Source organism: Somniosus microcephalus, chromosome 3, assembly GCF_052327205.1.
Source record: "Somniosus microcephalus isolate GS21.2 chromosome 3, FLI_Smic_1.0, whole genome shotgun sequence".
In the NCBI taxonomy this organism is placed as follows: domain Eukaryota; kingdom Metazoa; phylum Chordata; class Chondrichthyes; order Squaliformes; family Somniosidae; genus Somniosus; species Somniosus microcephalus.
Genome location: NC_140989.1, coordinates 202,816,854 through 202,830,454, shown reverse-complemented (window position 1 = coordinate 202,830,454; position 13,601 = coordinate 202,816,854). Strand labels below are relative to the sequence as shown.

The 13,601-nt window shown below is 46.9% G+C and overlaps 1 protein-coding gene across 4 annotated transcripts in view; it reads right to left on the bottom strand.

Annotated features, from left to right (window-relative positions):
- LOC147121673 (E3 ubiquitin-protein ligase COP1-like) overlaps positions 1 to 13,601 on the bottom strand; it is a 203,492-nt gene that overhangs the window by 21,156 nt on the left and 168,735 nt on the right. For all 4 annotated transcript variants that reach the window (XM_085982122.1, XM_085982123.1, XM_085982124.1 and 1 more), the window contains 3 exons: positions 6,302 to 6,421; positions 4,285 to 4,353; positions 2,073 to 2,132 (listed from right to left, as the gene is read on the bottom strand). In XM_085982122.1, coding sequence (XP_085838248.1) covers positions 2,073 to 2,132; positions 4,285 to 4,353; positions 6,302 to 6,421 — 249 coding nt within the window. The remainder of the gene's footprint in view (positions 1 to 2,072; positions 2,133 to 4,284; positions 4,354 to 6,301; positions 6,422 to 13,601) is intronic.

Sequence of the window (13,601 nt, the reverse complement as noted above, 5' to 3'; positions counted from 1 at the left end):
TGTAATAGCAGAGCACTTGGAAAACAGTGACAGGATCGGACAAAGTCAACATGGATTTACAAAAGGTAAATCGTGCTCGACTAATCTACTGGAATTTTTTGAGCATGTAACTGGTAAAATAGATAAGGGAGAACCAGTGGATGTGGTATATTTGGACTTTCAGAAGGCTTTCGATAAGGTCCCACATAAGAGATTAGCGTGTAAAGTTAAGGCACATGGGATTGGGGGCAAGGTATTGACTTGGATAGAAAACTGGTTGGCAGACAGAAAGCAAACAGTTGGAATAAACGGGTCTTTTGCCGAGTGGCAGGCAGTGACTCGTGGGGTACCGCAGGGATCAGTCCTTGGACCCCAGCTATTCACAATATATATTAATGATCTAGACAAGGGAACTAGATGTAATATCTCCAAATTTGCAGACGACACAAAGCTGGGTGGGCGTGTGTGCTGTGAGGAGGATGCCGAGAAACTCCAGGATGATTTGGACAGGTTGGGTGATTAGGCAGAAGCATGGCAGATGCAATATAACGTGGATAAATGTGAGGCTATCCACTTTGGTGGCAAAAACAGGAAGGTAGATTATCTGAATGGCAATAGATTGGGAGAAGGGGAAGTGCAACGAGACGTGGGTGTCCTTGTGCACCAGTCGCTGAAGGTAAGCATGCAGGTGCAGCAGGCGGTTAAGAAGGCAAATGGTATGTTGGCCTTCGTAGCGAGAGGGTTTGAGTACAGGAACAAGGATGTCTTGCTGCAGTTGTACAGGGCCTTGGTGAGACCACATCTTGAATATTGTGTGCAGTTTTGGTTGCCTTATCTGAGGAAGGATGTTCTTGCCATGGAAGGAGTTCAGCGAAGATTCACCAGTCTGATACCTGGGATGGCAGGAATGACTTATGAGGAGAGATTGGGTCGATTGGGCTTGTACTCGCTGGAGTTTAGAAGAATGAGAGGGGATCTCATTGAAACTTATAAAATTCTGACAGGACTGGACAGACTAGATGCAGGAAGGATGTTCCCGATGGTCGGGGAGTCCAGAACCAGGGGTCAGAGTCTAAGGATAAGGGGTAAGCCATTTAGGACAGAACTGAGGAGGAATTTCTTCACCCAGAGAGTGGTGAACCTGTGGAATTCTCTACCACAGAAGGCAGTAGAGGCCAATTCATTAAATATATTCAAGAAGGAGTTGGATATATTTCTTAAGGCTAAAGGGATCAAGGGGTATGGGGAGAAAGCAGGGACCGGGTACTGAATTTGGATGATCAGCCATGATCACATTAAATGGCGGAGCAGGCTCCAGGGGCCGAATGGCCTACTCCTGCTCCTATCTTTTATGTTTCTATGTTTCTATGTAACAGTAGGGTCTATGGACCAACACACCTGGGTAACAGTGAGGTCTATGGACCAGGTGCAGGGAGACTCCCTCAGATTATTCTTCGACAAAATTTCATCCGTAAGCTCCGAGGGAAGGATGAATGCCCACCGCCATAATACAACAGGTTTAGGTAGTTTTAAGCTCCCTGACACATTACAAAGTGAATGTAACAAAGCTCAGAGTTAAAAATACAAAAACAAATTCAAAATACCTGCAGCCAATCAAATGCAAAAAAGGACCCAAATGGTGAAGAATGGAATTATCTATGAAACAATCCTGAACCGGCACCATACAGTTCTAAGAAAAAGAGTTAAAGCTACAGGAAGAGATTTAGACGGTGACCAAGTTCTGTGGACAGGTTACATTTGTGAAGAATTAATGCTCGGTATCAAGTCCCGCCAATGATCCCAGCTGTATGAAAACTGGTCAGCACAATCTGGCCATGAGCAATTACATGGTCCCCTCCCAGAGTTTTACCAAACCAAATGCATCCAATCAACAAATGACCTTTACTGACGTGACTCAGTTTGCAGCAGACTCAATTTGCAAATTAAACACGCCGGTGAAATTACAATTTTCAGATCACTTAAAAGGTGTTAGAAGTGATGCTTGCTTTGTTTGCGCTAGCTGCATTTCCAAAAAATGCCTGGACACTCCTTCACAGGTGAGGTAATCGCACGAATGAAAAAACTTTACAAACCTCCACTCGCTTGATGTCCTCCTCAAGAACATTCAGCTCCTTCTGCAACTGGTCCAGTTGCTGTGAAAGAAAGTCAGAGGCAGTTAACCTGGGTAGTTACCTCAATGGATACAAATTCCCTTCAGCAATTCATTCCCAAGTACGGTCCCGCCCCCACACCTCCTGGTACGTGCAAACCCTCCGCCTCACAGCCGCCCCCTCCCTCGTGCACACAGAAAGACTGGCATTTATCACCTTCTTCTTAGGCAGTCCCTCGGAACCGAGGATGACTTGCTTCCACACTAAAAATAAGTTCTCAGGTGACTGAGTCCAATGCGGGACCTACAGTCTCTGTCACAGGCGGGGCAGATGGTGGTTGAAGGGACGGGTGGGTGGGGTGCTTGGGTGGACGTGCACTCCTTCCACTGTTTGCGCTCGACTTCCGCTTGCTCCCGGCAAAGAGACTTGGTGTTCGGCACCTTCCCGGATGCTTCTCCTCCACTTTGTGCAGTCTTGGGCCAGGGATTCCCAAGTGTCGGTGCGGATGTTGCACTTTTTCAAGGAGGCTTTGAGGGTGTTCTTGAAGCGCTTCCTCTGCCCACCTGGGGCTCTCGCCGTGCCGGAGCTCCGAGTAGAGCGTTTGTTTTGGGAGTCTCGTATCGGGCATGCAGGCAATGTGGCCCGTCCATCGGAGCTGATCGAGTGTGGTCAAAGCTTCGATGCTGGGGATGTTGGCCTGAGCGAGAACACTGATGTTGGTGCGCCTATCCTGCCAATGGATTTGTAGGATCTTGCGGAGGCAGCGTTGGTGGTACCTCTCCAGTGCTTTGAGGTGCCTGCTGTACATGGTCCATGTCTCTGAGGCATACAGGAGGGCGGGCATCACTACTGCTCTATAGACCATAAGCTTGGTGCTGGGTTTGAGGTCCTGGTCTTCAAACACTCTTTTCCTCAGGCGACCGAAGGCTGCACTGGCACACTGAAGGCGGTGTTGGACTTCATCATCGATGTCTGCCCTTGTTGACAAGAGGCTCCCGAGGTATGGAAAGTGGTCCACGTTGTCCAAGGCCTTGTCGTGGATTTTGATAATCGGGGAGCAGTACTGCGTGGCGGGGGCAGGTTGGTAGAGGACCTTTGTCTTACGGATGTTTAGTGTAAGGCCCATGCTCTCGTACGCTTCAGTGAAGGTGTTGACGGTGGTTTGGAGTTCGGCCTCAGAGTGTGCAGACGCAGTGAGCGCAGACACAAGTGTCATCTGCATACTATAATTCGATGACAGAGGGCGGGACGACCTTGGATCTGGACTGGAAGCGATGAAGGTTGAACAGTTTCCCGTTTGTTCTGTAGATTAGCTCCACTCCAGCAGGGAGCTTACTGAGGGCGAGATGGAGCATTGCAGCCTGGAAGATCGAGAAGAGCGTTGGTGCGATGACACATCCTTGCTCGACCCCAGTCCGTACGTGAATTGGGTCTGTGGTGGATCCATTGGTCAGGATCACGGCTTGCATGTCGTCGTGAAGCAGGCGGAGGATGGCGACAAACTTTTGAGGGCAGCCGAATTTGAGGTGGACACTCCATAATCCCTCACGGTTGATGGTGTCGAAGGCCATGTACAGTGGTTGGTGCTGTTCCCTGCATTTCTCTTGTAGTTGACACGCGGTGAAGTTAATGTTCATTGTGCCCCTTAATGGGCGGGATCCGCATCCGCACTGGCATTTATGCAGCACCTTTCACAACCTCAGGACGTCCCAAAGCGCTTTTCAGCCAATTAAGTATTTTTGAAGTGTAGTCACTGTTGTAATGTAGGCAACAGCCAAATTGCGTACAGCAAGATCCCACAAACAGCAATCTGATAATTACCAGATAATTTTTTTTTTAAGTGACGTTGGTTCAGGGATAAATACTGGCCAGGACACTGAGTAATGTTGGCCATGGGAACTTTTACATCGGGCAGATAGGGTCTCAGTTAAACGTCTCATCTGAAAGACGGCATCTCCAACAACGCAGTACTCCCTCAGTATTGCACTGGAGTATCAGCATGGATCATGTGCTCAGGTCTCTGGAGTGGGACTTGAACCCACGACCTACTGACTCAGAGGCGAGAGTGCTAACTACTGAGCCATGGCTGATATATCAGAGCAATAACTGTTTCCAGGCTTTAGCTCAAGCTGACCTTCAAATACACAAGCTTATTGAAAAAATGAACAACGTACAAAATATACATCAGACCAACCTCCTTCTTATTTCTTTTTGCTTCCTGAAGAAATTCCATTAGGATCTGCAGCTGGGCTGCCTGCGATTCCTAAATAAGGAAGATGTAGTCATTGCAAATGGAAACACCAGCTCACAAATCACTTTCCAATGCCCATTGTCGTTGCACTGGCTGATGGGGATTACATTGCTGATTGAGGACATCGATAGGTGGACCTAGCTCCTTAAGTGCTCCAGAGGATGAATGCAGCACTGATCCAAACAGACATGTTGGCTGTAGGAACAGGAAGAGGCCATTCAGCCCCTCAAGCCTGCACTGCCATTCCATTAGATCATTACTGACCTATATCTCAACTCCATCGACCTGCCTTTGATCCATATCCCTTGATACCCTTTTGTAACAAAACTCTATCGCTCCCAGTCTTGAATTGAATTGGCCCCCAATATCCACAGGCTTTTGGGAGAGCAAGTTCCAAATTTCCACTGGCCTGTATGTGAAAGAAGTGCTTCCTGATTTCCCTCCTGAATTGCCTAGCTCTAATTTTAAGATTATTATGCCCCCTTGTTCTGGATTCCCCAACATGGGAAATAGTTTCTCTGTATCTACCTTATCGAATCCCTTTATCATTTTAAACACACCCATGACATCATATCCCTTAATCTTAGGGTCTCAGCTGGGTAGTGATTGGAAGCCTGCAATTTAAGTAATTGTTCATCAGAACTCTAATTTACAGTTTTTAACTATACAAGTGATTATGTATGTATAGCACATCTAACGTAGTAAAACATCCCAAGGCACTAGCCACATAAGGAGATATTAGGGCAGTTGACCTTAAGATTGGTAAAACAGGAAGGTTTTAAGGAACATCTTGAAGGAGGAGAGAGGTAGAGAGGCAAAGAGGTTTAGGGCGGGAATTCCAGAGTTTAGGGCCTAATCAGTTGAAGGCACAGCCACCAATGGTGGAGTGAATGAAAACAGGGATGCACAAGAGGCCAAAATTGTAGGAGCGCGGGGATCTCAGAGGGTTGAAGGGCTGGAGGAGGTTACAGAGATAGGGAGGGGTGAGGCCATGGACGGATTTGAATACAGCGATGAGAATTTTTTTAAAAAGAGGCATTGCCAGACCAGGAGCCAATATAGGTCAGCGGGTACAGGGGTGATGGGCGAATGGGAATTGGTGCGAATTAGAATACGGACAGCAGAGTTTTGGATGAGCTGAAGTTTAGTGGGTGGAAGATGGGAGGGTGACCAAGGGCGCATTGGAATAGAATCTCAGAATGATACAGCACAGGAGACCACCATTCGACCAATCGTGCCTGTGCTGGCTCTTTATAGAGCTGTCCAAATAGTCCCACTCCCCCCTGCTCTTTCCCCATAGCCCTGTAAATTTTTCCCCTTCAAGTATTTATCAAATTTCCTTTTGAAAGTTACTATTGAATCTGCTTCCACCACCCTTTCAGACAGCACATACTGGATCACAACTCGCTGTGTTAAAAAAATTACATTTTGTCTGGTTCTTTTGCCAATCACCTTAAATCTGTGTCCTCTGATTACCAACCCTTCTACCACTAGAAACAGTTTCTCCTTATTTACTCTATCAAAACCCTTCATGATTTTGAACACCTCTAGAAAATCTCATCCCTTAACCTTCTCTGCTCTAAGGAGATCAACGGCAGCTTCTCTAGTCTCTCCGCATAACTGCAGTGGTTGAGAGTGCGATGAGCTAGATGATGGATAAAAGGAAAATTGTAGCTAAGTTGATTAAGCTAAAAGGACAGAGCACCAGAGCCCAACGGGATACATCCTATGATCCTGAGGGAGGAAACTGGGAAATGATGGTACAAGGTGCTGTTGCATGTAAATGTGTGCCGGTAACAGAATATGGGGGCCAGGGGTAAGGAGAGACACTTTTGCATATAGACTATCTGAATTTTATCCCAGTTTTATCGCCGCCCCTCTCTGCGGCTGACACCTGCTCTCTCTCCATGCAGACCCTCGCACCCCTCTGTTATCCTCAGACAGAGCCCAGAGTACTCACCGCTTCCAGCTGCTGCTTCTTCTGTATGATAAGCTCCAGCATGAGGTTTACATTAGCAAGATCCAGACTGTCCTGGTCTGTGATTAACAAATCCTGTATTGGCTGCCATCCGAGGCCATTCTAGGAAGGAAATCAACTTAAAATTCATCGATATTCAGTGCAAAGTCTGCATATAGCATCCAAAATGGAGAATCGTCAAAAAAAAATCCTTTCCAACAGGTGTTAACAACACCAGCCCCCTCCCATCCCAACCCGTGCCACCGTCCCACCGTCCCGCACCATCACCCTGTCCAATCCAGCCCCACCTTGCCGCATCGTTAGCCCGTCGCGTCCCCCCAGCACGCGCCATCAGCTCACCTGTCCCCAGCACCCCGTCGTCATCACGTCCCGCCCCCCCCCCCCAGTACGCGTCAACCCATCACATAATGACCTGCCCCTTCCCGCACAAAAAAACCACGCGCCATCTTCACCCCGTCCTGCTCCATCACCGTCCCATCCCCATCCCACTCCCACAGCACGCGACACCATAAGTGTAGATTACATTAAGAAGTAAATGGGGTACTGCTGTAGATCAATATTCCCTCTGTATTTGTACTGAATGGGCCACGAACTCCTTTGCGCGTGACCTTTTTGTCCATGGGCAAATTTTGCAGGAACAAAGTTTACAATAACTTTTGTAACAACATTAAAGCCTGCAACTGGGGCTGTCGAATCAGGCAAAATCGTCAACTGGAAATGATGAACCAAAGCAATTCCAGGTTGCCACCTACAGAGGGCAGCACTCATTTCTGCAGGCACTTTAAACCAGCCGACCACGCTCACTTTCGATCACGGTCACCTGGCTTGGTCCAGTACCTTTGGAGCCCCCATCATCCTGGCTTTCCCAAATGACGCACCCAAGACGATCGGTCGTGGGCCTGCAGGTTTATCAGTAGGAATGCGGTCTTCTGCTTTACTGCGGTCACTCCATGCAGCAAAGGCGCAGCCACCCCAGCTCTGCAAGCCCTTCCACACCTGCCACTGACCCAGAGTAGATCTGATGTTCCCACACAAGTTATTAAGGAAAGACAGGGTCAACACATCCAGCCCCGCAGTGTTCTCTCTTCCCTTGCTCGATCAAGGCCAGTGCAGCCAAATAGTATGTGGCAGCGCTGGCACTCAACAACGAGCCATTTCCAGAGGAAATCGGACTTACGACTCCAGAGCAAAACACGTCTGACCATGGCTGTAAAAATCGGGGCAAATGGCTAACTGGAAATGATGAACTAAAGCAATTCCAGGTTTCCACCCGCGGAGGGCAACACTCATTTCTGCACTTTAAACCAGCCGACCACGCTCAGTTCCAAGGGCCGGATTTGGCTTCTCGATGTCAGCCAAAGTTCGTTGTGGTACCATTCAGTGCTTCTTCGTCGACAGTAGTGCCACTTGAGGAACAAACATGGTCAGCTCCAGTCCCGCTGAGCAAGAGAGCAGAAAGCGGTCAGGCAGCCTCCTCCTGCAACACCCAGGGGCTATAAGCCTGCGCACTGAGCACGCTCCTGCAGGACCGGTTGTGTTCACCTGAGCTTGCTAGGCAGCTTAATGGGAGCATTGGTGTAGATTACAGTGAGAATCGAATGCGGTATTGGTGTAAATTACAGAGTTGAAATGGGTTCCAGGCAACGTTCCATCTAATTTTCTTTGGTTGCGTGGCCTCTTTACCTGGCTGCACATTTCATTCAATATTCACGCTGGGACGTTTTTTCCATTCAAAAGCTGGTGACTAGTCTGCGCGGGACCTCCAGTCCATCACAGTACTGGTGTAGATTACAGTGAGGGGGGAATGGGACATTGTTCAGTACTGGTGTAGATTACAGTGAGGGGAATGGGACATTGTTCAGTACTGGTGTAGATTACAGTGAGGGGGGAATGGGACATTGTTCAGTACTGGTGTAGATTACAGTGAGGGGAATGGGACATTGTTCAGTACTGGTGTAGATTACAGTGAGGGGGGAATGGGACATTGTTCAGTACTGGTGTAGATTACAGTGAGGGGAATGGGACATTGTTCAGTACTGGTGTAGATTACAGTGAGAGGGGAATGGGACATTCTTCAGTACTGGTGTAGATTACAGTGAGAGGGGAATGGGACATTGTTCAGTACTGGTGTAGATTACAGTGAGGGGGGAATGGGACATTGTTCAGTACTGGTGTAGATTACAGTGAGAGTGGAATGGGACATTCTTCAGTACTGGTGTAGATTACAGTGAGGGGGGAATGGGACATTCTTCAGTACTGGTGTAGATTACAGTGAGGGGAATGGGACATTGTTCAGTACTGGTGTAGATTACAGTGAGGGGAATGGGACATTGTTCAGTACTGGTGTAGATTACAGTGAAGGGAATGGGACATTGTTCAGTACTGGTGTAGATTACAGTGAAGGGAATGGGACATTGTTCAGTACTGGTGTAGATTACAGTGAGGGGAATGGGACATTGTTCAGTACTGGTGTAGATTACAGTGAGGGGAATGGGACATTGTTCAGTACTGGTGTAGATTACAGTGAGAGGGGAATGGGACATTGTTCAGTACTGGTGCAGATGACAGTGAGAGGGGAATGGGACATTGTTCAGTACTGGTGTAGATTACAGTGAGAGGGGAATGGGACATTGTTCAGTACTGGTGTAGATTACAGTGAGGAGAATGGGACATTGTTCAGTACTGGTGTAGATTACAGTGAGGAGAATGGAACATTGTTCAGTACTGGTGTAGATTACAGTGAAAGGGGAATGGGACATTGTTCAGTACTGGTGCAGATGACAGTGAGAGGGGAATGGGACATTGTTCAGTACTGGTGCAGATGACAGTGAGAGGGGAATGGGACATTGTTCAGTACTGGTGTAGATTACAGTGAGAGGGGAATGGGACATTGTTCAGTACTGGTGTAGATTACAGTTAGGAGAATGGGACATTGTTCAGTACTGGTGTAGATTACAGTGAGGAGAATGGGACATTGTTCAGTACTGGTGTAGATTACAGTGAGGAGAATGGGACATTGTTCAGTACTGGTGTAGATTACAGTGAGGAGAATGGGACATTGTTCAGTACTGGTGTAGATTACAGTGAGGAGAATGGGACATTCTTCAGTACTGGTGTAGATTACAGTGAGGGGGGAATGGGACATTGTTCAGTACAGGTGTAGATTACAGTGAGAGGAGAATGGGACATTGTTCAGTACTGGTGTAGATTACAGTGAGGAGAATGGGACATTGTTCAGTACTGGTGTAGATTACAGTGAGGAGAATGGGACATTGTTCAGTACTGGTGTAGATTACAGTGAGGAGAATGGGACATTGTTCAGTACTGGTGTAGATTACAGTGAGGAGAATGGGACATTGTTCAGTACTGGTGTAGATTACAGTGAGGGGGGAATGGGACATTGTTCAGTACTGGTGTAGATTACAGTGAGAGGAATGGGACATTGTTCAGTACTGGTGAAGATTACAGTGAGGAGAATGGGACATTGTTCAGTACTGGTGTAGATTACAGTGAGCGGGGACTGGGACATTGTTCAGTACTGGTGTAGATTACAGTGAGGGGGGAATGGGACATTGTTCAGTACTGGTGTAGATTACAGTGAGGAGAATGGGACATTGTTCAGTACTGGTGTAGATTACAGTGAGGAATGGGACATTGTTCAGTACTGGTGTAGATTACAGTGAGAGGAATGGGACATTCTTCAGTACTGGTGTAGATTACAGTGAGAGGGATGGGACATTGTTCAGTACTGGTGTAGATTACAGTGAGGGGAATGGGACATTGTTCAGTACTGGTGTAGATTACAGTGAGGGGAATGGGACATTGTTCAGTACTGGTGTAGATTACAGTGAGGGGAATGGGACATTGTTCAGTACTGGTGTAGATTACAGTGAGAGGGAATGGGACACTGTTCAGTACTGGTGTAGATTACAGTGAGGGGAATGGGACATTGTTCAGTACTGGTGTAGATTACAGTAAGGGGAATGGGACATTGTTCAGTGCTGGTGTAGATTACAGTGAGAGGGAATGGGACACTGTTCAGGTTACAGCGAGGGGGGAAATGGGACATTCTTCAGTACTGGTGTAGATTACAGTGAGGGGAATGGGACATTGTTCAGTACTGGTGTAGATTACAGTGAGGGGAATGGGACATTGTTCAGTACTGGTGTAGATTACAGTGAGAGGGGAATGGGATATTGTTCAGTACTGGTGTAGATTACAGTGAGAGGAATGGGGCATTGTTCAGTACTGCTGTAGATTACACAGTGAGGGGAATGGGACATTGTTCAGTACTGGTGTAGATTACAGTGAGGAGAATGGGACATTGTTCAGTACTGGTGTAGATTACAGTGAGGGGAATGGGACATTGTTCAGTACTGGTGTAGATTACAGTGAGGGGAATGGGACATTGTTCAGTACTGGTGTAGATTACAGTGAGGGGAATGGGACATTGTTCAGTACTGGTGTAGATTACAGTGAGGAGAATGGGACATTGTTCAGTACTGGTGTAGATTACAGTGAGAGGGGAATGGGATATTGTTCAGTACTGGTGTAGATTACAGTGAGAGGAATGGGACATTGTTCAGTACTGGTGTAGATTACAGTGAGAGGGGAATGGGACATTGTTCAGTACTGGTGTAGATTACAGTGAATGGAATGGGACATTGTTCAGTACTGGTGTAGATTACAGTGAGGGGAATGGGACATTGTTCAGTACTGGTGTAGATTACAGTGAGGAGAATGGGACATTGTTCAGTACTGCTGTAGATTACACAGTGAGGGGAATGGGGCATTTTTCAGTACTAGTGTAGATTACAGTGAGGAGAATGGGGCATTGTTCAGAACTGGTGTAGATTACAGTGCGAGGGGAATGGGACATTGTTCAGTACTGGTGTAGATTACAGTGCGAGGGGAATGGGACATTGTTCAGTACTGGTGTAGACTACAGTGAGGAGAATGGGACATTGTTCAGTACTGGTGTAGATTACAGTGAGAGGAGAATGGGACATTGTTCAGTACTGGTGTAGATTACAGTGAGGAGAATGGGACATTGTTCAGTACTGGTGTAGATTACAGTGAGGGGAATGGGACATTGTTCAGTACTGGGGTAGATTACAGTGAGAGGAATGGGACATTGTTCAGTACTGGTGTAGGTTACAGTGAGGGGAATGGGACATTGTTCAGTACTGGTGTAGATTACAGTGAGGGGAATGGGACATTGTACAGTACTGGTGTAGATTACAGTGAGAGGGGAATGGGACATTGTTCACTGGTGCAGGTTACAGTGAGGGGAATGGGACATTGTTCAGTCCTGGTGTAGGTTACAGTGAGGGGAATGGGACATTGTACAGTACTGGTGTAGATTACAGTGAGAGGGGAATGGGACATTGTTCAGTACTGGCGTAGATTACAGTGAGGAGAATGGGACATTGTTCAGTACTGGTGTAGATTACAGTGAGAGGGGAATGGGACATTGTTCAGTACTGGTGTAGATTACAGTGAGAGGAATGGGACATTGTTCAGTACTGGTGTAGATTACAGTGAGAGGGGAATGGGACATTGTTCAGTACTGGTGTAGATTACAGTGAGGAGAATGGGACATTGTTCAGTACTGGTGTAGATTACAGTGAGGGGAATGGGACATTGTTCAGTACTGGTGTAGATTACAGTGAGAGAGGAATGGGACATTGTTCACTGGTGTAGGTTACAGTGAGGGGAATGGGACATTGTTCAATACTGGTGTAGATTACAGTGAGGAGAATGGGACATTGTTCAGTACTGGTGTAGATTACAGTGAGAGGGGAATGGGACATTGTTCAGTACTGGTGTGGTTTACAGTGAGGAGAATGAGACATTGTTCAGTACTGGTGTAGATTACAGTGAGGAATGGCACATTGTTCAGTCGTGGTGTAGATTACAGCGAGGGGAATGGGACATTGGTCAGTACTGGTGTAGATTACAGTGAGAGAGGAATGGGACATTGTTCACTGGTGTAGATTACAGTGAGAGGAATGGGACATTGTTCAGTACTGGTGTAGATTACAGTGAGAGGGGGATGGGACATTGTTCAGTCCTGGTGTAGATTACAGTGAGGGGAATTGGACATTGTTCAGTACTGGTGTAGATTACATTGAGGAGAATGGGACATTGTTCAGTACTGGTGTAGATTACAGTGAGAGGGGAATGGGACATTGTTCAGTCCTGGTGTAGATTACAGTGAGGGGAATGGGACATTGTTCAGTACTGGTGTAGATTACAGTGAGAGGGGAATGGGAGATTGCTCAGTACTGGTGTAGATTACAGTGAGAGGAATGGGACATTGTTCAGTACTGGTGTAGATTACAGTGAGGGGAATGGGACATTGTTCAGTACTGGTGTAGATTACAGTGAGGAGAATGGGACATTGTTCAGTACTGGTGTAGATTACAGTGAGAGGGGAATGGGACATTGTTCAGTACTGGTGTAGATTACAGTGAGGGGAATGGGACATTGTTCATTACTGGTGTAGATTACAGTGAGGAGAATGGGACATTGTTCAGTACTGGTGTAGATTACAGTGAGGAGAATGGGACATTGTTCAGTACTGCTGTAGATTACAGTGAGGGGAATGGGGCATTTTTCAGTACTGGTGTAGATTACAGTGTGGAGAATGGGGCATTGTTCAGAACTGGTGTGGTTTACAGTGAGGGGAATGGGACATTGTTCAGTACTGGTGTCGATTACAGTGAGAGGGGAATGGGACATTGTTTAGTACTGGTGTAGATTACAGTGAGGAGAATGGGACATTGTTCAGTGCTGGGGTAGATTACAGTGAGAGGAATGGGACATTGTTCAGTCCTGGTGTCGATTACAGTGAGGGGAATGGGACATTGTTCAGTACTGGTGTAGATTACAGTGAGAGGGGAATGGGAGATTGCTCAGTACTGGTGTAGATTACAGTGAGAGGAATGGGACATTGTTCAGTACTGGTGTAGATTACAGTGAGGGGAATGGGACATTGTTCAGTACTGGTGTAGATTACAGTGAGAGGGGAATGGGACATTGTTCAGTACTGGTGTAGATTACAGTGAGGAGAATGGGACATTGTTCAGTACTGGTGTAGATTACAGTGAGGGGAATGGGACAGTGTTCAGTACTGGTGTAGATTACAGTGAGAGAGAATGGACCATTGTTCAGTACTGCTGTAGATTACAGTGAGGGGAATGGGACATTGTTTATTACTGGTGTAGATTACAGTGAGGGGAATGGGACATTGTTCAGTACTGGTGTAGATTACAGTGAG